This window comes from Corylus avellana, chromosome ca10, assembly GCF_901000735.1.
Source record: "Corylus avellana chromosome ca10, CavTom2PMs-1.0".
Taxonomy (NCBI): domain Eukaryota; kingdom Viridiplantae; phylum Streptophyta; class Magnoliopsida; order Fagales; family Betulaceae; genus Corylus; species Corylus avellana.
In genome coordinates, this window is record NC_081550.1 from 14,433,521 (window position 1) to 14,456,955 (window position 23,435).

Consider the following 23,435-nt stretch of genomic DNA (forward strand, 5'->3'; position numbering starts at 1 on the left):
CTGTTAACTAGTGGTTTACGGGATCCGAGGTTACAACTTACGCCAGTTGCCAGATTAAAAGGAAACCAGAATATCTATAAAAGAAAAAAAGAGGACCAGAATTACAGGGAGGCCTTCCCAAGTGCCACCGCACCCTTATCCGCTGCCCCTACAAAGAAGCACCACTTGACAGGTCAGACCCCATCATATTATTGCCTTTCGCATTGCGGGGTCTCTCCAATGAATAAATAAAATATATATTTTATGTTTATGGAAATTGCTCAGAAATTCGCCAAAACCATCCACAACCGCATACTGTACAAGGGCATAGTAGACATTTTGTGCTCTTTTTTATTTTTTCAGAGGCGTATTTGTGGCTCTGCTTTTCGTACCAACCCCACCCACATTTACAACCCAATACCTACCAATCATTGAAGAAACGGGCGTAGTTTCCATGTATATTACCAGATTGACCCACCGCCCCCCTCCCCAAACTTCAACAACCATTTCCATTTTCAACTTTTCAAAGCTTGGAAAAGAAGACCAGACAGCTATTTTTTTTTTTTAAAAAAATAAAATATATATAAAAATTTGAGGAAAAGCAAACCAAATTTTCCTCCGCAAATTCGATTACAACCTCGGAAGTTAAAATTACAAGAGTCAAAATGTTCCTTTTGATCGAGTAGATTGATCAAACGAACGTAAATTCATAAATGAAAAAAAAAAAAAAAGAAGAAGAAGAAGAAGAAGAAGAAGAAGAAGAAGAAGAGAAGAGGTCTATGAGACTAATCCTACCGTCGGAACCCAAAAAAAATAAAAACAAAACAAAAAAAACTAATCTAATAAATATTCCGTAATTTCTCAGTCATTTGTGATTTTTCTCCATTTCCTCTTCTTGTTCTTCTTCTAATCTTGGAAGCCGGTTTTTTCCCAAATTGCGTTTCGGACTCTACTGAGATCTCTTCCTTTCAAAGTCCTCCCTACGCCTTCGTGAACCGAGAAGGAGGCGATCCTCGTCCTCGCCATCTGCCTCGCCAAAAACTCGTGCGGCGGGACCCTCACCCCGTTCTCGCACTCGTCGTCGCCGTCCACGTCGTCGTAGTCGACGCTGTCTCCGCGGCGATTATCTCTGTACTCGTCCCTCAGGATCTTCGACCAGTCCGGAATGTTCACCGGCAGCGACGACGCGGTGGCGCCGGCGACGGCGCGGTCGGCTGAGGGCTTGGAGGAGGACTTCTTCGAGAGGCGCGAAACCGGCGCGGGCTTGCGGAACTCGGGCGAGTTGGAGCGGACCGAGTTGTAGATGTCGGACTCGTCGAGTTCGAATGCCGAGTCGTGCGCGATGGTGGTGTGGTGATCTCTGTCACTGGGAAGAAAGCGGTAGCTCGGGCGTGCGTAGTAGCTCTTACTGGCTGCCATTGAAGGTATTCAGAAATTGCTTACACTGCGTTTCTAGGTTCTCTCTCTCTCTCTCTCTCTGTTTTTTGCTCGTTTTCTCGCTCTGTGAAGGTGTTGGTTTTGGGTCTTGGAAATGAGGGTTTTGATCGGGCTTTTATAAAGGTTCGGACTCCGGACGGGTTGCTTAATGGATAAGGCGCTCTCTCCTCTCTCTCCCTGCAAGTTTCTTTTTCAGAAATTACCAACACACCCTGCGCTTTTTCTAACAATCCCACTTCAGTCACGGTATATACGTTGGAATTTTATCTTTTTTCTTTTTTTTTAAGGGGGAATATCCTCTTTTTAATTTCTTTGGTTAAATGTGATTTTACTAATTCTTGAAAATTATTCGGGAAAAAAAAAAAAAAAGAAAGAAAGTTGAGTGCACCTGCAGGAAAAGCGGGATAGAATAGATCGCAGAGTAACTGAATCCCAAAACGTAAATTAACAGAAAACTACTTTATCCAGATAAACTGAAAATCCAAAACTAAACTGCAATTTTCTCCAGCACTCTCGGCTCCTCCGATCGAACGGTTTTGATAAGGACACGTGTCTGTTCTACGAAGTTGAAGAAAGCGTACATGGGCGGCACGTGTTGTGTGTAAACGTAACGTAAAGGTCTTGCTAGTGGACAAAAAGGGGGGGCAGTTTGGGAAGACGAATTTGTCTCTTACAGCCAGCGGTGACGAGTTTTGTCGCGACGTCGAGAGGGGATTCACCCCGACCTGGTCCTTGAGAAGAGGACAGAGTGGTCCTGTTTATACGTTCGAGGATCTCGACACGTGTAACTGCACAAGTACGTTCTCCACGTGGCCGCTCGCTGTTTCACGTAACTGATGGGAGCATGATCGCACGTGAAGTAGGTCCCAGCGCGCTCGGATCTAGCGCATCCCCGCTGCCAGCTGTTCCAGGCCTGTTCTTGTCCTCTCAAACGCGACACTCGAAAATCTCCCCCCCCTTACCAAAATACCGCATTAATCTCATTCAAAAAATCGTATCGCGGTAAGGCGAACTTTATTCGTGGAGTTTGTGAGTTATGGTTGAACGTTGAACGGAACATCATGCTTTACTTATGAAAGCGAAGAAAGAAATTATTCGGTCTTTTTTTCTTTTCATTTTTTTTTTTTTTTTTTTGGGGAATTAAAGGGACACTATTATTCCTGATAATTGAATTACCCATAAAATGGTCCAGATTAGTTTCAGTGCAAGTCATAAAGTTGGTAAAAGAAATGTGTATGATTAGAAAAGGTGATACAACATACTGATTCCAGCAAATGAGTTGATGATTTTTCAATTTGCACAATAATGAATTTTGCTGGCTTCCATAAGAATATTTTTTGTGGCTAGCGTGGGTCTAGTTGATTAATTTAACAATGACACTTATAGGCTATAGCTCTTTTTCTTTGATAATATTCCTTCCAAATATTACAAGTTTCCAAAAAGAAGAGAGAAAGCCCTAATGCCCAAGCATAAAAGCATTTGCATTGGTTTATCCATTTGCCATTTTTGTTAAAAATAAAATAGAATCTCCCAAACTAGCTACATAACCTAGGGATAAAAAATAATTTGGATAGGTATAAGTGCTAGCTACATCTGCATTATGACTTCAAAATGACTAGTGAGTTTGGAGTTTTTTTGAAATTTCTTATAAAACTCAATTTTACCTAATAATTAAATAATATGGGACTTAACACGCATATCTATCTTTATAAACTATTCACTTTATATAAGCTATTTATCATCTTCCCAATATAAAACTGAAGTGTTACACGCTCATTCTTTTAGTTTGGGAGCTGTGAATTGCAAGCAATGGGTGGTGAGCTTGGCAACAAGAGATATAGAGATCACGATGTACCAAAGAATTAAAGATTTGTTAAAATAAAAAATGAATACAAAAAAAATTATTTTAATAGAGTATAGAAAGATTTTAGATAAACGAATATATAATATTTTTGAAAATTAGATAGTTAAAATAGAAAAAAATAATAATTAAAAAAAAAATAAAGTTTTTAGTTAAAATTTAGATACATGAGTCAATGCAAATGGTCTGAAAAGAACAAAACATGCATATGAATAGTTTTTTTTTTATTTTTTATTTTTAAAGAGAAACATCTTAAATTAAAACAAAATAATATGAATAAATGTCACTTTTCCTTAGCGAGAATAGCTAAGTCGAATCATATTTTCAAGAGCCAACAAGTCATCTATTTAATTTCTTACATTTTTTTATTTCTTTCCCAATGCACTGATACGAGAACATCGATGGATCGATGTATTATGGGTGTGAAATGCATATTTTGTCCACATCAAGATAACTTAATTCAAGAAAAATCTTCATTTCACAAAGTTTTTGTGGACTTTATATATATATATATAAAGCATGAAGTTCAAAGAGATGGCCACCAATACAACGTACTAATTTTGATGACCTAGATAGTAGGGATATCAATTTGTGTTCGTGTGACGGGTTTGAGTCGTATCGATGCATGCGTATAAGATTATATAAACCAATCCTAACTTGATCCATTTAATTAAATGGGTTAAACCCCACAATCCCAATCATTTGATTTTGTATTGGTTCGTGTTGGATTCGTAAGTCATTTAAAAAATTTCTTGTAATTATGCAGCGTATCAAGTTCGAATCCTATCGAAGCATGCATATAAGAATATATAGGTCAACCATAACCCGACTTATTTAGTTAAACACGCCAGACTCATCAACCCTAGCTCTTTAATTTCATGTTGGGTTCGTCTCGAATTCACATGTCGTGTAAAAAATTGCCAGCCTTACCGAACAGGATAAAACATTTTTTTTTTCTTCAAATTTTTGAATCATGTGGGGACTGTTAATATGTTTTGCATAATAAATAAATCATCGCACAAGAAAATAAAAACGAAGAATTCAATCTTCTATTTTATTTAATACGATATTTTTTTCCTTTTAATTTCCAATTTAAAGCTTCAAAAGGAAAATATAAAATTTGCAGTTACTCGCATGGGGTTGGGGGTTTCAAGTTCCAAATTATAACGAGAGTTTCTTTTATCACGATGTGGTGTAAAATTCTATTTTATAGTCTTCAATAGAAATTAGATACATCAGGTAAAAATACAAAAATACAATAGAGATGAAAGCATTGTATCTTTAATTCAAATCAATTTCATAGATTTTTTCATTCGTTCTAACCCAACGCTCACCACCCACCATCGAACCTTCCACCCACTTTCAAGCCCACAACATTGGAGTCTCTAAAACCAACCAAGACGGTGGCTTTGATGGCTTTTTCAATTGATATTTTGTCTATGAGGTATGTTGTCAAGATAAAGAAAATGATTTTGTGTGAAAAGTTATATTATTTTTTGGTTTTTTAAGCTGAAGTATTTGCTTCCTATTAAAACGTGCAGAATACCAAATTTACACCACAACTTGATTAAAGTTTTTATCAAATAATAATTTATCATGTTTGTTAGATGGATAATATTATATATTTTCACACCTATTGTGCATATATAATTAAATAAAAGATGTGTAAAAGTTGTAAGAATAACAATTTGTTCCCACAACAATAAGATTAATCTGTGGGTTGATGAACAAGGACTTGATGCTTCTCTTGTTGTTTCACGGGTTGATGAGTTGTTTTTATTCTCAATGAAGCCAAGACCAAAACAATGTTATCCTCCAATAATGGTGTTCTGAATAAGACATTTAAAATAGGAACAATTTGATGATGTAAGCCTCAATTATAACCAGACATCTCTATCCTTATTAGCTGTTCTTTAATAAGAAGATGATTAGCATTTTAGCAATAACTTATTTACAGCATCTGTTCATCCCACTTGCATGGGGTCTTTTGCAACAAAAAGTAGCTGCAGTTTCACCTGAAAAAGGCTCTTTTCTCGAATAATTACTCATTGTTTTCTTTCAGGAGGTGGCCTACATCCAAGACAAAGAGGAAACTAACCCACTACTTAATAAACCCACTAATACAATATTATGCTCATTGTTAGTGTTTGCCCATAAAAAGTTGTACGCTTGAGTAAACTATTGAGCAATGATACAAATTCTCGATCTATACAAATTGGGCATTAGGAATTTCTCCGATCCAGTCGTAAAAATTTGATTTCTTCTTGTTAGCTTCAGATTTTGAAACAAGTTGTCATTTAATACAATATCAGAATCAAAGATTATGAATTTGAACATTGACTTTATCATTTACCCCCTCACTCTCTCCTTTCAGTCGAGCTCTACTGCGTCCCCTGGCCATGTTTAAGGAAGTCGTCTTGCGCAGAAAGAGCTAGATGATAGAGACTATCTTTTTGCAATATTGTAGTTTTTTAGCCGGATCTCTTACTATTAACTTAAACTTTTAGGATAAGTGATAATTTAATACAAATCTTTAAAAGTATTAGATCTCCTTTAAGTATATATATGAGAAGCACAATTTTATTTTATTTATTTATTTATTTTTATTAATGCTTTTAAAAAAAGTATGTGAGAAGCCTATACTATTAAAAAAAAAGTGTAATTATCACATGTTAAGAAATACATGACACTAGACTTTTTTTACAACCCATTATAATAAATATATGTCAATTGAGCAACTAGTATGTTGGCACTTATCCTACTCACTTTTGCATCAAAATTTCAAACAAAGATATGGTTTATACTATGTTATGATTCCGTTTATTCCAACATTTTCAAATTCCTAACAAATCCAAATAATGGGTTGATTAATTGGAGTTTAATTATAGTGAAAGTTAAATTGAATTATCCTTGGCTGTGTTTGGCAATAAAACGGAAAAAGTGAGTGGAACGGTAATGTAGCAGATTTGATTGATATGAGAGAAAAAAATAAGAATATTTTGTATAAAAAAATGAAAAAATTTGTTTTATAGTGATTTTTTTATTTGAATAGTAATAAAAAGTTATTGATGTGATATAAAAAATAAGAATATTAGAATTTATTTTAAAAATTTATTTTTGAAACTTTTAAGCCCATCTGGTCCTACCTTTGCCAAACAGAGGCTAATTTTTCTATATTCTCTCTTTTGCATGGATCTGTACGCCACTTCTCAAATCTACTATATTGTTTAAGGCCAGCAATAATGGCCACTTTTGGTTAGTGGGTACTGGGTTATGATGCATAGGGAATTACGGACGTGTCAGAAAAAGCAAATTCGCATAAAAAAAAATATTGGATTTGGGAAAAAAATTCCAAAGCAATTAAATTCCACCCTTTTAGGGAGATAGCAAGTGGGAGGCTTAGGGAGAATCCTATTAGCAGATGAGGGGCCGAAAGGCATTTAATATATATATATAATATTAATATTATTCATGTTTGTAACCTTCTTTGTAATTTCGTATGGACCTTATCAAACCCAAGTTCCATGCACCTTCGATTTTAGTAGTAAACTAAGTAACATAGTGGAAAATGTTGCATAAACTATTTGATCCAAACAAGAACTCAAGTTTCAATGAGAATCATTAATATGAAAGAGTATGAAATACAAAAGTCTACGTATATAATTAAAGGGAATCAAGGGTGTTCGATTGTTAGAATGAATTATTTCATTCAAAAAAGAACAAACTGTATATGAGAAAGAAAAATAATAATAATAATAATAGGGTTAAATACTCTTTTGTCCCTTGTGGCTTAAAAATTTTATTTTTTGTCATTTCTGTTTTGTTTTGTATCACAGATGGTACCACAATAATAGTTAAAGACAAATATGGTATATCCGTCTAACTTCCATCCAAAATTTAATGAAAATTTACGTCAACGCCTCTAAAAACGCTACATGTGTCCATATACGTAATTAAAAATTAAAATGATTAAAAACCCTTAAAAAAAAAAAAAAAAAAAAGAGGGGTGGCTCGAGGCACCCCGGTCGGTTTGGAGGTGACCGAACCACTACCAAGGGCCCTTGAGGTGGTTCAGCCACCCCCAATTTGCAAAATGGGGGTGGCTGAAAGCACCCCCCCAAGGCTATTGGGGGTGGCTCTGCCACCCTCGTTTGGCCTGGGGTGGTTTTGGTCACCCCAAATTGGCCGGTCTAGGGGTGGTGCCAAACCACCCCCAAGGGCCAACCCTATTATATATTTTTTTTCATTCATTTTTTGGGGTGGTTTGGCCACCCTAGATCAATTGGTCTAGGATGGCTTCGGCTACCCCAAACCAAATGGGGGTGGTCGAGCCACTCCCAACAGCCTTGGAGGTGAAAATTTTTTTAAGGGTCTTTAATCATTTTAATTTTAATTTTTTTAATTATGTATATGGACATGTGTCGCCTTTTTAGAGGCGCTGATATGGCTTTCCATCAAATTTTGGATGACAGTTGGATAGGGGTACCATCTCCGTGTTTAACTATTATTGAGGTACTATCTGTGATACAAAACAAAATCAATGGGGCAAAAAATAAAGTTGTTAAACTACAGGGACTTAATAGTATTTAGCCCAAAAAAATATTGTAGAGGTTCATGTGGTTTGATCTCTTAAAAAAACTCATCAAATTGATCACTTCTTAAGGCATATATTGTTATCAAATCATTCTTTTAGATTTTTTAACGGTAAGTAATGACACGTAGGCTAATGATCACACGATATCTAATAACATTTTGACATGTGTACATATTTTTGAGTCAACATCAAATAACTTCGCCAAATAATTTTGAAAAGAGAAATGTTAGGGATCAATATATTTTTTTTAATATTTGGCACATCTCATCTTACAAATCAACCATTAGATTTGTGGACTTATGTGGACTCCACATAAGTCAATAGTGGACCCCACAAATCTAATGGTTGATCTAGTAAATTTATAGGATACTATGTGCCAAATATGAAAAACTTATTAACACCTATCGTTTCTCTTTTAAAAAATGCCCAGAAAATAAAAAACGAAAAGAAAAAGTAAATGTATCATTAGGGGTGAGTTGGGTGACTTAACCATTCCTATGGCCAAAGGAATTGGCTACCTTTGAACCACTCTAATAGCCAAAAAAGAGTGGTTGGGTAGCCTAATCACCCCCAAAAGCCATTAGGGGCGGTTTAGCCATCCCCAACATGACCTTTGTGAGGGCTGAACCACCTCAAAATGTTTAGTAGTCTTATTTTCAAGGAAAAATTGCAATTTACCCTCTGAAGTTGTTAGCCTTTTTTAATTATACCCTCAATGTTTAAAAATTGACAATGTACACCCACAAAGGTTTTTTTTTTTTTTTTTTTTGCAATGTGACCATTCCGTTTTAAAAATTCCGTCTTTTTTGACTGGTTGTAGAACACGTGCTTATCATGTGATTTTTTAGGATAGAAAAAGTCTAAAAAGCCCATATATATATATAAAATAATAATAAACAAAAATAAAAAAATTGGCCATTTGGGGTGGTCAGCCACCCCATTTGGGCCAAGAGCCACCCCCAAATGACCAGAATGGGGGTGCGCCACCCCCATGGCCTAAGGGGGGTGGCCGGCCACCCCCTTGGCCAGTAGCCACCCCCCAATTTTTTTTTTTTCCTTTCTTTTTTTATTATTATTTCTTTTATTTTTATAAAAAAAAAGATGGGGCATTTCGGAAATTTCTGGTGTGAAGTAGGGGTAATTTTGGTATATTTGGTGCTTAAAGGCCATGTGCATCACATGTGACCTGCCAATTGTCCAAAGTGACGGAATCTATTAACGGAACAGCCACATTGCCAAAAAAAAAAAAATAAATAAATAAATAAAAAATTGTGGGGGTTGTCAATTTTTAAACATTTTCGTCTCTTTTCTCTCTAGCCGTCAGAGAGAAAAGCGAAACCCTTTAATCACATAGGGGAGGAGGGTTGGCCGTGTTTGGCTGCCTCCCTCCTCCCCTCGTCCTCCTTGCTCTGGTACTAGTTATTTACCTGATGCCCTAACCCCGGTGCTACTCTCTTCCCTTTCCTTGCCGCTCCTTTCTCCCTCTGTTTTCTCTGTTTTTGCCCCTTCCCTGCCGCTTTTCTTCCCCTGCCTTCATTTTCTGCAGTGGGCTCCTTGGCCTTGTTTTGGCTCTTTGTGGGTTTGGCTTGTGGGGGGCTTTCTTTCAAACCCCTCCCCCCTCCCCGAATTTTGTTTGTGGTCGCTGCTAACCTGTGTCGCCGCTTTGCTGCTCACTATTAGGGTTTTCTTTCATGCGTCCCCACCGCGTCGAGCTCCCACGCCCCTTACACGGCGGTTTCCAGCCTGCACGGGTCCGGGTCCCTTCTAGCTACCGCCTTCCTGCTTTGTGCTCATTTTCCCTCTTTTGGTGGTTCATTGTTGTTGTTGTTTTTTTTTTTTTTTTTCCCTTTTTGTCTTATTTGTGGTTGTTTTCAGGTCCGGCTTTGCCGATCTTCTCCGCGCCTGTTCGCCGCCCACTGTCCACTACTGGGCCTTTCGACGCGTCCTTGCCGCGATGAGCTTCCAATGCCCCTCCGGTTTTCGGTTCCCGGCGTGTGCGTGATCGGAGTGTGTTGTTTCTTTTCTTGTTTTATTTTCCTGTTTTGTTGCTTCTTTAAGATGTATTTGTGTTTTGGTATGTTTTTTTCCCGGTATTGTTTAGTTTCCCTGTTTTGTTCGGCTTGTAATAAGGCTCTTTCCTCTCTCACTCGATTCACATCGCCTTCGAGTTAATTAGTTTTGGTTCAGACCTTTGGGTTGTGGATGTGATCATTATCTTGGCCTTCAGGTCGAGGAAGAAGAGTTTCGGCATGGGAGTCTTTCCACTCTCCAAGTCGAGGAATAATTGCTATCTATGCATTTGGTTGAGCATGTCGGTCACAGATCTAATATTAAATCTAATTTTAGTCATGGGTTAGTGGATTGGTCTCGAATCTTGTACTAAACCTGGTAATCTTATAGCTTTATACTATGGTTGCTTCAGAGCTTTCCTCTGTGATGTAAGAGCTTTATGCTCATGGTATTATTGAATGAAATGTTATGTTTTTCTAAAAAAAAAAACACACATTGGAGATAGAATCAAAAAATGTTGATAACTTTGGGGGGTTAAATGTAATTTTTCCTATCTTCAAAATGGCCAAACAAAAACAATTGGCTTTGACTCAACTCTATGTACACTTGTCAAAAAGTTATTGGACATGCCATGACAATAACTTGATAACAGTGCATATCATAAAGAATAATTTAATGCAATTTATACCCTAAGGCTTAAGCTCAATGATTTGATAAAAAGTTCAAATAACAGAGACCTCTACCGTTTTTCTCTCTTCTATTATATGAAAAAGCAAGAAATACAAGAGGCTTTTATCCAGAATAAGGAATGGCAATACAAAAGGTTTTGACTATATAAGGAAGAGAAATATGTATATATTTTCAAAACATTTTTGGTCCATTTTCGTACATTTAAAAAAAAAAAAAAAATTATTAGATATGTACGACTCACCTATGAATCCTACATCCAAAGGCCTGGGCAAATTCACCGACTACCGACTTTCGACCGCCTACCAACCAATAGCCGACCAACTTCTACCGACACCAATTAACCAATGGGCGATAGGCGAACATTTTTTTTTTTTTCTTTTGAAAAATTCGGTTTAGTAGGTGAAATAAAATTTGTTAAAAGAACTGATTTTACCGACCGCTTACCGACCGACTTCGCCGATAATTTTCAATTTTTTTCACATTACCGACTTTACCGACCGCTTATTGGTGTTGAGATAAAAAATTAGCCAAATACATTGGTGAAATTTTTGACTTTACAGATATTTTGATGAAACAAAATTTTTTTTATTAGCACCGATTGACGCCCAGCACTACATCCAATGGTTAATTTTTTTAAAAAAAATTATGAGAAAATATTAAAGATGTATAGATAACATGTCTCTATAAGAAATAGCGGGCGGGGTTGGATAAGAATAGCGTTTTATATATTTATGATTTTCGCTTTCATTTGATAAAGTATGATGGGCTCTATGTGGGCCGCAAGATAAAGGTGGTTAGTTGCGTTCAACGTTGGAGCTTCTCTGGCATCGTCATTATTTGGGTTGATGGCACTTGCGTATTTCAACTTGAAATGACCTCCATTATTCATGTCTACATTAATAGCTGTCACTTGCACCAACAGCCAATCTACTTTTTTTTTTTTTCAATTATTATTGTTGGGTATATTCTTTAATTCCCTAAATCCCATAGACAATGAATATTGAATGGCTTGGGCTTGATTTGATTATTTTTGTAATATAGAGGCATGATGATCACATAGCCACACTAAATGAGATTTATATCATGCAAATGGGTGCCTTTCGGCTCCTCCAAGGTTTTATCATCCCATTTGTTAGGAATAAAATCCCTGTGCTTCTAACCGATTTAAATTTGAAATTTCAAATTTTATGATTCTAGGGTTTTGATTTGGGATTTTCGTTTTTCTTTTGATTTTTGGTTAGGATTGAGCATCTAGATGTTTACTTGTTGTGTTAGGATACTTGTGGTTGTGTTAGAATTCATTTCCTTTACCTAAGCACCACATATTCGGATTTGAGGATTTTTGCCCCAAATCCGAAATCCTTGCGTTTCCTTGACCCCACCATGCAATTGATGCATGAGTTGTGACCCAATTACCCCTATGATGACCCGAGAACAAAACCCATTAACCTCTTTGGCCAATTTCGAAATACCCAAAACCCTAGGGGGTTTTTCCCTAAAATCCGAAATTCTTGGTTTAGGTGGTCCCGCTTGGGCCCCATAACCAATTGAGACCCAAACCTCTTAATTGTAGGCCCGATCTACATCTTTGACCAATCGGATTTTGGAATTTTTATCTAAATCCAAAAATGACTAAAATACCCCTGAGCCTTAAATTAGGATTTTTGCTTTAATTCGAGGATTTTCAATTTCTATTGATGGGTCAGTTTGATTATCGAATTGGACCTTAAAAATGCTTGATTGAAAGCCTCACCTATGTATCAGCCATTCGGGCTTTGGATTCTTGTCCAAGCCCAGAAAATGACCAAAATGCCCCTAGTACTACAACCCTAGTTTGAGCACCTTGGTAACCTTGCACCTCAAGGTCACCATTGAAAGAAATTACCCTTAATGTAGCACCAAACATCTCGAGCTGTCAACCTCAACCCAAATGAATTTCGGTATTTTGTCCAAATTCAAAAATTACCAAAAATACCCCTAAGACCTAAATCCTAATTTCTCTAACTACCCATTCACCCCGGTATCCTCACATCTAGAGGTCACCGTTGTATTGGACTATCCATGAGGTGGCACTATTCATTTCGGTGCTATCTCTTTAAATGCAAAATTACCAAAATACCCTTAAGCCTCAAAGAACCGAATTCTTATTACCGCGGTGCCCTCACATATTAGGGTCACCACTAAATTGGACCACCTTACGACAGCACCAAATGCCTTAAGCCCTCAACCTTACCCAATCGGATTCGGCATCTTCACCCTAGTCTGAAGTGACTAAGATACCCCTTATAGCTCGATATTGTCCACCTCTCCTCTAAAAGGGTGTTCTCATTTGCCCCTTTGAATGATCTTGAAATTGAAGCCAAACTTGACATCTAGAACCAACCAACTCTCACCCAGTTCGACTTAGGTATTTTGCCTAAAGTCTAAAATGACCTAATTACCCTTGCGACCAAGCACACCAGTTATGCTCAAGACTCTGTTATTGAGCATTTGACCAAATTTCCAAACTGCAAACCAACCTCTTTACAACTCCGCCAAGCTTTCAATGAGATTCAGACATCCCCATGTTTCCTGGTTCCTCCTTGCATTTTCCTGACACTTGAGGGGGGGATTTCAGTTTCAAGGACTAGGATACCACTTTTGTGGTTAGATGGGCTATAGAACTAGTAGTGATAGTGTTTTGATCCAATGCAGGACGATGGCATGGACAAAGGCGAGCCGAGTAGCTCCATTTTTCACCTACCCAACTCGGCTTTGCAGGACCCGAACCCAGCTCTAGGAGGCCTAGGACCCCGACTTTGACTCCGACTCTGTAGTGACCCAAATAATTAACTAAGCTTAAGTAGATTAGTTAAATGGTTAATTTGGACTTTGGATCACTAAGGACAACTAGAAGGGCACTTTGGGTATTTTTGGACTTTTGGATCGGATGGACGCTAGGGTTATCGGACGTATGCCCCTATCGTTAGTGGAGGACGTACGCAAGGAGACCATTGTACGTACGCTAACAATAGTACATTGGGGACCACATGGACGTACACTTGGGGACCACCCGAACGTACGCTACTTTTTGGAAAACCTTTAGGTAATACCTGGACGTACACTACAGCCTTTGGATCGCTGTGTAAACAGTACCGGACGTACGCCCCAATAGTACCGAACGTTCGCTACTTTACAAGGGAGTTGGTGAATGCTTCAGATTTTCTTCCCCTATAAATACCACTGTTAAGTGCCAAAATATTCATATTTTAAACCTTAAGTTATATATTTGTTAATTCCTTAGTTTTGTTAGTTTGTACTATTTTATTTCTTTTATGTTTTTTTGTAGGCTATTGGAAGAAAATGAAGCATTCCTGGAAGTATCGGACTTAAATGACAAAATTGAGAAAATCTAGACGAGCAAGCAAGGCGTGCACTTGTGCGCATAACAGCAGGCTCGATCACAGATGTGTGATCGAGCGCACAAGGGCTGCGATCGATCGCACCCATATGCTAGAGAATTTCAGAAGCTGTGGCTAGACTTCTTTTGCTTTTCATATTAGGGTTTTTCTAGTCCTAGTTGCATTAGGACTAAACCCTACGAGTTTACTAGGGTTTTTAGAGTATTCCTAAGCCTATAAATAGACCTCTAGGCCTCACAATTCAAGATAGCATTTTTAGACACAACTCTTGGGGAGAGGAATTGAATGCTACTTCAAGGAGTTATTTTTGGTTTTTTCTTTCCCTTTTCTTTTTAGTTTTATTTTAATTATGTGTAACTAATACTTTAGTAGGGCTAGATTGAAGCCCTAATTACGTTTATTTAATATTTTAATATTGGTGCCTTTGTGATAATCATATTGTGGTGCTGAACTTGATTAATTCTTTTTTTTTGAATTCCTCATATGTGTGTGATTGGCCATTATATGCATGTGGTATGTATTAGTTATTTAAGTCAATGTGGATAATTGAGTCCTGAGCTTAATAGAGTAACAAAAGAACCTCACCACGGGTTCTTGAGTTAATCAACATGGGGAACTGGGAGTAGACACCCATGCCCTAGGCCTCATGTATTTGTCGATTTTCACAAATTTATGCTTTCTTAAAGAACAACTTAGTAGACACCCATGATAAATTCTTTAAGAAAGAAAATAATTAAAGTATACACCCATGCCTAATTCGTTGCTTAGGGAGATCAATAGCTTAAGGAGTAGACACCCATACCCTTAGGTTGGCAAACTTTATGTATTCATAATATGATTGAAACATTGGCATATTGTTATATTATTGAGCATGATTAGTGGTGGATATAAAAACCCTACCTTTTATTTATCTTTATTTCCTTTCAATATATCAATATCAATTTCGTGACAAAGTTGATATCTTAATCAATTCCAAGCGAAATCAACAATCTTCGTGAGAACGATCTTGTACTTGCTGCACTATACTACTGTTTTGATCTTGTGCACTTGCGAGTTAAAACATACTAGCTATTATCTATTAATTTAGGTAGTATTTGGCACAACAACACTACCCCCCTTCAGTCTCACATGCATTGTTCACTACCTAACTCGCCCCTAGACTGATAATAACCCTTGTGAGTGTGTTTTGTGAGATTTGTGAGCTTTTGTGCTATCAGAGAGGAGGTTCTTGAAGTTTTGCTTCATGAAGGTAACGCTCTTTAACCTAGCTCATTACTTAGTTGTTATGCTGTTCTAATGCTAGCTTAGTTGTTAGTTTTTAGTTTCTAGCTAGATTGTACATTAATCTTGTTAAAGTTAGCGTTTATCTTGATCAGATGTATTATCTTTTGCATTGTGACCTCATTTGGAGATAGAAGGTCTTAGAAATCCATTTGGACGGGTTTAGAAATGATTTGGGAGGATAGGTGGACGTCTGGAACAAATGAGGTTCTACCTGAAACTTTTTGGGCGGACGTACGGTCTCGATACTGGACGTATGGTCAGGAACAATTCAGTGAAAATGCCATTTTAACCAAGCCATCCCAATACCTCCGGCTTTCATGTTTTTGAGGTTGTTTTAAGTTAGACTTAGGACTAAAAGAAGGTTTTCCACAGATTTGTAGGACCTAGAACGTTTGAAGGTTTACTCAGAGCACTTAGTAGACCCATGTGAGTTTTAATTCACATATTACTCGGCACTATTTTTCCCATAACTGCACGTCTATTTTTTGTACAAAAAACAAGCATATTTACAATTCTCACAATGTATACTTGTTGCACATGAACTCTAACTTTTCTAAAAAAACGTTGTGCTAAATATGTTAAGGAAAGTGAGACTTGTAAAGAAACATGCATGTAGAATACAGACAAGATAATTTGCATCGTATAACATGGTATACCGGTAATTACAGAATAATTGCTATGGGCTTGCTATACGTGTTAGCTTTATGATCAAAAGTGTGAGTGTTATGTGGGCTTTGGATCCAATGGTTTCGTGACCAGGCTCAGTCATTCTCAAATGACTTGGCTACTACATGACGAACATCATTAGAGGTATGGGCCACCCGAGGTCGGACTGGGTCGTGCCGCTAATGTAATGTACGGTAGCGTACAATGGCTGGGGCACTAGCATTATATTACAAGTCCCTCGGGACAGTGCCAACCCTACTGAAAATGAGTAATATCTCAGGTAGACCATACTATTGAATTATCATTGTTACTCATGAGCATATGCATTAGTAATGAACTCCATTTTATAAGGTAGGTAGCAATTTAATCATGACAGTTTTCCATGAATGTGATATATATATATATATATATCACATTCATGGAAAACTGTCATGATTAAATTGCTACCTACCTTATAAAATGGAGTTCATTACTAAACTGGCATGGGTATTATTTGTGATAATATTCACAATGTCTTAGACTTACCTGCTTCTTTTTATTTTATGTTGATAAGCACCGAATGTTGCACATTCAAGCCCCTTAATTTGCATATGTTAATTTCTTAGCGTTGTTATTTGTTTGATTTTGTTTTTGTGTTTTCAGGTTATAAATAAAGATGCAATTAATTCTATTGATTTTGGGCTTAAAAGCACACTTTGAGATGATTAAGCTTAGCCAATCATAACAGAGGACTTATATGTTGTGGTTAAGTTTAATCAAATAAAGAAAGGGATTAATTCGGAATTTCTCAAATTGGAGTCAAAATCGGATTGGATTCAAATTTGGATTCTGCATATGTCTCGGTATTTTGGCCATAACTTTCAGCTCAAATATCCGATTGAGGTGATTCAAACGTCATTGGAAAGATAACTCAAATTTATACAAATGACTATGAAATATCATTTTCCTAATTCGGAGCGCCGCATTGTCAAAATCGCCCCGCAAAATAGGAAAGCAATTTTGGGCGAATCCTATTCCGATTTGGACTTAGGTTTTCTTTATCCTAATTGGACTTGGACTTAAATCTCAAAAATTTCTAGGATTACTAGGGCTTCTAAGACTCTCCTAAGCCCTATAAATAGGCCTCTAAGCATTGAGAAAAAAGACACACCTCTTCCTAGAGCTAGAAATCAGAAAATTGTATTTGGAGCTTAGAAGATCATGAGCTTCTAAACCCCTTTGTGGGGTGTTGATGTAACCCTATCCAAGCACAATGGTTTGATTGTATTTAATTTCTAGAATTTCAATTTATGCTTGTTGATTGTATAACTATGAGGATTGCTATAATTGATTTATGTTCTTAATTATTAAATGCAATTGTTCTTAAATTTCAATATCAATATTTGTGAAATTCTTCTATTTTCTTAGAAAGTATTTTACTTTTATTGAAATCAAATCATTCTTGTTTTCTGTGATTATGAGGATGATGATTATACAATGGGTTTAATTGACATATGATCAATAGGATTTGATAGGCCATGCCTAGGGAAGACGGATTGTACTAAACCTTAGTTTAGTGTAATTTAGGTAGACAATCCGTGCTAACTGAAGATGGGTTATACTTATTCATTGATTGTATGTATCCTATTAAAGAAGTTGATAATTTATACCAAGGGAAGACGGGTCGTACCTTATCTTAGTGGTTAGGTGGACGATCCGTGCCAACCGAAGATAGATTATGCTTATTCTTTAATAAGATAGTTTCTTGTTTATTTATAACATGCATAGAATGAATTTCTTGGATTAATTATGATTAGCCATTGTTGTGCGGATAGAGGTGAAGTCAATACTCTACACACTCTCTCTCTCTCATATATTTACTCATTTTATTTTCATGCACTTTAGTTTTTAAGCAAATCAAAACCCCTTTTAATTAAGTTAACTTTAATCTTTCGAATTTTGATAATAAAACCCCTGCAGTCCTTGAGGTTCGACACCCTCAATATAGCCCTATCCTACAGGATTCGTACTATTGCGAGTAGTTATTTTTATTATTGATATTTTTGGACACAAAAATACCACATCATATGTCTTTCCCCTTCATTATGAGTTATTGCAAGAATTAGCTAGCATAGACAGTGATGCCTATGGACCAGACGTGGGTAATTGCACAGAACCTGATCCGAGTGGGATGATGGGGGAACTACCCGAGAAAAGATGATCGAGATTATTCTCTCATTAGCATTACTTAAGCTTAGGATTTGATTTATTGATCTTTTGTAAGACAATTATGTTTTGAGGAATTTAACCCTTTTGTTGTGGTGACGGTCTGATCACCGATATATTTGGTGACTTCTTTTAATCTATGAGGAATTATGTTTACTCTGGTGAATATTGTGTGAATGTTTTATTACTACTCTCTATTCCTAAACTCTAGAAAGTCTTTCGCAGAGGTTTCTTGCTTATGAAAGGTTATGATCCTTGAGTCTTGTCTCGCGAGGGGTAGGGCTGGGAGGTGAACCATGAAGATAGTTACCAATTAACTGATTCTCATCGGGGTTGTTATAGTTGGTATCAGAGCCTTACGCTTTGAAAAGACTTCTGGGTAAAAGGAGAGAACCTTGGCCATGATCACACTAGAGTATAGGATGGATAAGTTGTTGGGGCTTAACATCTAGATTTGTGGATCAATGTCCAACCTACCAACAAGTGAAGGCAGAATATTAGAGACCGGTAGGAAAGCTCAAGCCTTTGCTTATACCGAAGTGGAAATGGGATGAGATCGCCATAGATTTCATTTTGAGGTTACCCAAGACTCCCACTAGAGAAGATTCCATTTATGTTGTAATCGACCGTCTCACGAAGAGTTCTCACTTCATTTTGATGAATGTTAGGGATCCGATGGATAAGTTGGCCAAACTATATGTTCAAAATATAGTTCGATTACACTGAGTACCGTCGGCCATTAAATCAGACAAAGACTCTCGTTTTACCTCAAGTTTTTGGCAAAGCCTGCTAAAGGAGTTGGACACGAAGTTGAAGTTTAGTACTGCTTTTCACCCACAGACGGATCGTCTGTCGGAGTGGACTAACCAAATCTTGGAAGATATGTTGCGAGCTTGCGTGTTGGATTTCAAAGGTAGTTGGGCCTAGTATCTACCTTTAATTGAGTTCGCCTACAACAATAGCTATCAGGCAACAATTGGAATGCCGCCTTATGAGGCACTTTACGGACGTAAGTGTCAGTCACCCTTGTATTTGGACAATGTCGGCAAAAGGTAGACATTGGAGCCAGAACTGATGCAAGACACTCTAAACAAGGTGCTCATCATTAGAGATAGGATGAGTGCAGCTCAAAGTCGGCAAAAGAGTTATGTCGATAATCGTAGGCGACCATTGAAATTTGAAGTAGGGGATCGTGTAGTCCTCAAAGTATCACCCATGAGGGGAGTGATACAATTTAGGAAGAAGGGGCAGCTCAGCCCTCGATTTATTGGACCATTCGAGATTATCCAGAGAGTGGGGAGATTGGCATACCAAATTGCCATACCTCCAAACTAGGTTGGTACACATGACGTATTTCACATCTCGATGCTGAGGAAGTATATCGCTAACCCCGATGTGGTGGTGGAGTATGAACCGTTAGGGATCCAGGAGGGATTAACCTATGTCGAGGAGCCAATAAAAATCGTGGACAAAAATGAGTAAGTGTTATGTACCAAGACGATTCCAATCGTGAAGGTGTTATGGCGTAACCATGGTGTCAAGGAAGCATCATGGGAGGCAGAGCACGACATGCGGAGCCGCTATCCGCATTTGTTTGAGTGACTGTGTATGACTCTTTTCTTCAAGATTATACTTGGATAGTATACCTATTTCTATTTTGGAAAATCGAATAGTCGACTAAGAAATAGTTGCTTTTCTTTACATGATTATGGCACCTATACCAGTCGACCTGGATTGTATGTGGAACTACTTTTTCTATGAGCTGATTGATTTGCGAGTCGAGATTGATGACGATTGGTCTAGCGTTGGTAACATCGAGTACGATGCATTAGACAACTTACGAGGCGATTTTCCACAGCTGTTTGAGGACGAAGAAGTGCGGTAAGGTGAATGGGAAGCGATAACCTAGGAATCTACCGAGCACGATATCATCGATGCTATGGACGAAAGGTAACATTCTACCCCTTGTTAAGTGTTGTTCTTTTGGTATTTTATCTAGAAATTTCGAGGACGAAATTTTTATAAGGAGGGGAAAATGTAGTGACCCAAATCATTAACTAAGCTTAGGTAGCTTAGTTAGAGGGTTAATTTGGACTCACTAAGGACAACTAGAAGGGCACTTTGGGTATTTTTGAACTTTTAGACCAGACATACGCTAGGGTTACCAGACGTATGCCCTTGTCGTTAGTGAAGGACGTACGCAGGGGGACCACTGTATGTACGTTGACAATAGTACATTGGGGACCACACGAACGTATGCCTGGGGACAACCCGGACGTATGCTACTTTTTGAAAAACCTCTAGGTAATACCTAAATGTAGGCTACAAACTTTGGACTGCTGTGTAAACAGTACCAGACGTACGCCCCAATAGTACTAGACGTCCTTTACATTACAAGGGAGTTGGTGAACGCTTCAAATTTCCTTCCCCTATAAATACCACTACCCCCCCTTTAGTTTCACACGCACTGTTCACTGCTTAACTTGCCCTGAGGATGAGAAAAACCCTTGTGAGTGTGTTTTGTGAGCTTTTGTGCTATCGAAGAGGAGGTTCTTGAAGTTTCGCTTCATGGAGGTATCGCTCTTTAACCTAGCTCGTTACTCAGTTGTTACGCTGTTCTAATGCTAGCTTAGTTGTTAGTTTTTAGTTTTTAGCTAGATTGTGCTTTAATCTTGTTAAAGTTAGCGTTTATCTTGATCGGATGTATTATCTTTTGCATGGTGACTTCATTTGGAGATAGGAGGTCTTACAAATCCATTTAGGTTGGTTTAGAAACAATTTTGGAGGATAGGTGGACGTTTGGAACAAATGAGCTTCTACTTGAAACTTTCTGGGTAGACATACGGTCTCGATACCGAACGTACGATTATGAGGAATTCAGGGAAAACACCATTTTATCCAAGCCATCCAATAGATACAATTTTCATGTTTTTGAGGTTGTTTTAAGTTAGACTTAGGACTAATAGAAGGTTGTCCATAGATTTGGAGGACTCGGAACGTTTGGAGGTTTACTCAGAGGATTTATTAGACCCAGGTGAGTTTTAACTCATATAATACTCGGCACTATATTTCCCATAACTGCACGTCTATTTTTTGTACGGAAAACATTCATATTTACAACTCTCACAATGTATACTTACTGCACATGAACTCTAGCTTTTCTGAAAAACGTTGTGCTGAATATGTTATGGAAAGTGAGACTTGTAAAGAAACATGCATGTAAAATACAGACAAGATAATTTGTATCGTATGACATGGTAAACCGGTAAGTGTTGTTTAATTACGATGGGCTTACTATACATGTTAGCTTTATGGTCAAAAGTGTGAGTGTTATGTGGGCTTTGAATCCGATGTTTTCGTGACCAGGTGCAGTCATTCCCAAATGACTTAGCCACTATATGATGGACATCATTAGCAGTGTGGGCCACCTGAGATCGGACTCAGTCATGCTGCTAATGTTATGTACGGTAGTGTACAATGGTTGGGGCACCGACATTGTATTACAGGTCCCTCGTGATAGCACCAACCTTGATGAGAATGGGTAATATCTCGGATAGATTATATTGTTGAACTATCATTGTTACTCATGATCATATGCATATATCATATATTTATATCACATTCATGGAAAACTATCATGATTAAACTGCTGCCTACCTTATAAAATGGAGTTCATTACTAAACTGGCATGGGTATTATCTGTGTTAATATTCACTAAGTCTTAGACTTACCCCATTCTTTTTATTTTATCTCTTTCCCCTTCATTATGATTAATTGCGCGGATTAGATGGCATAGACGGTGATGCCTATGGACCGGACTTGGGGGATTGCACAGGTCCTTATCCCTGTCATTTTTGAGGATATGGACTTAGTGTGGTTGAAGTCCATGTGAGATGATTGGGGAACTACCCGGGCAGAGATGGTCGAGATTATTATCTCATTAGCATTACTTAAACTTAGGATTTGATCTGTTGATCTTTTGTAAGACAATTATGTTTTGAGGAATGTATTGGTCATCAAACAATTATGGTCTGATGACCGATACATTTGGTGACTTCTTTTAATCTATTAGGAATTATGTTTACTCTGGTGAATGTTTTATTACTACTCTCTATTCCTAAAGTCTAGAAAGTCTTCTGCCGAGGTCTCTCACTAATGAGAGGTTATGATCCCTGAGTCTTTTCCTGCGAGGGGTAGGGCTGGGAGGTGAACCATGTTAAGTGCCAAAATATTCATATTTTAGCCCTGAACTTACATTTGTTAAATCCTTTGTTTTGTTAGTTTGTGCTATTTTATTTTATTTTTGTATTTTCTTTGTTTTATAGGTGTTTGGAAGAAAAAAAAGTATTTCTGGAAGTCTCGGGCTTAAAGGACAAAATTGAGAAAAAGCGAGGAGATTTGAAGCAAGTCAAAGCATTCTGGTAGCACGATATATCGCAGGGGACCAGCGATCGAGCGCACTTCCAGAGAGGTCCAGACGAGCGAGTGTAGCCTTGCACTCGTGCGCACACGGGCTGCGATCGATCGCACCCTTGAGCTGGAGAACAGTCAACTGCGGCCAGAATTCCCTTTCCTTCCATATTAGGGTATTCCAAGTCCCACTTGTAATAGGACTAAACCATACGAATTTTCTAGGTTTACTAGGGGTTCTAGGATTTTTTTAAGCCGATAAATAGACCTCTTAGCTTCTAGGAAAGGGGTGTGGAAAAAGAGGCATAAGTTCTGGAAAAGAACTGAAGGCTAGATTAAGAGGAATTTGGGTTTTTCTTCTCTTCCACTTTTTATTTTGTTATATAGGTTATCATTTAATTGGGGCTAAATTGAAGCCCTAATCATGTCTTTTTAGGATTTCAATATTGTCGCCTTTGCTACAATTATATTATGGTGTATTTAACTTGATTAATTCCTGTTTTATTGAATTATTCATATGGGTTTGCCTGATTAACATATGCATGTTGTATGAATTAGTTAATTAAATCAATTTGGATAACCGAGTCTTGGGTTTAATAGAGTAACAAAAACTTGTTGTGCCAAATACCCGCCTAAATTAATAGCTAAATACTTGGTACGTTTTACTAGCAAGTGCACAAGATCAAACGATAGTATATCAGGCAAATACGAGATCATTCCCACGAAGATTGGTAAATTATGTTTAGAAGTAATTTCTTATTTAATTAATAGATAAAATTCAATTATCACGATTGAATTAAAATAAAGAAATAAAATAAATGATAAACTAAAAAAAAAAGAGGATTAGGGTTTGGATATCTACCACTAATCAGACTAATTAGGATAACAATATGCTAAT

General features: G+C 37.4%; 1 protein-coding gene across 1 annotated transcript; it reads right to left on the minus strand.

Moving 5' to 3' along the window:
• Positions 1-561: 561 nt before the first annotated feature.
• On the minus strand, positions 562-1,515 carry LOC132164229 (protein S40-4-like). Its single transcript, XM_059574691.1, has one exon. It carries the CDS (start codon positions 1,396-1,398, stop codon positions 886-888), a length of 513 nt encoding a protein of 170 aa, XP_059430674.1. The 5' UTR covers positions 1,399-1,515; the 3' UTR covers positions 562-885.
• Between the last annotated feature and the right edge of the window lie 21,920 nt (positions 1,516-23,435).

Bases quoted from the DNA above. Each gene is read 5' to 3' on its own strand.
- LOC132164229 (XM_059574691.1), bottom strand. From the start codon at position 1,398: ATGGCAGCCAGTAAGAGCTACTACGCACGCCCGAGCTACCGCTTTCTT.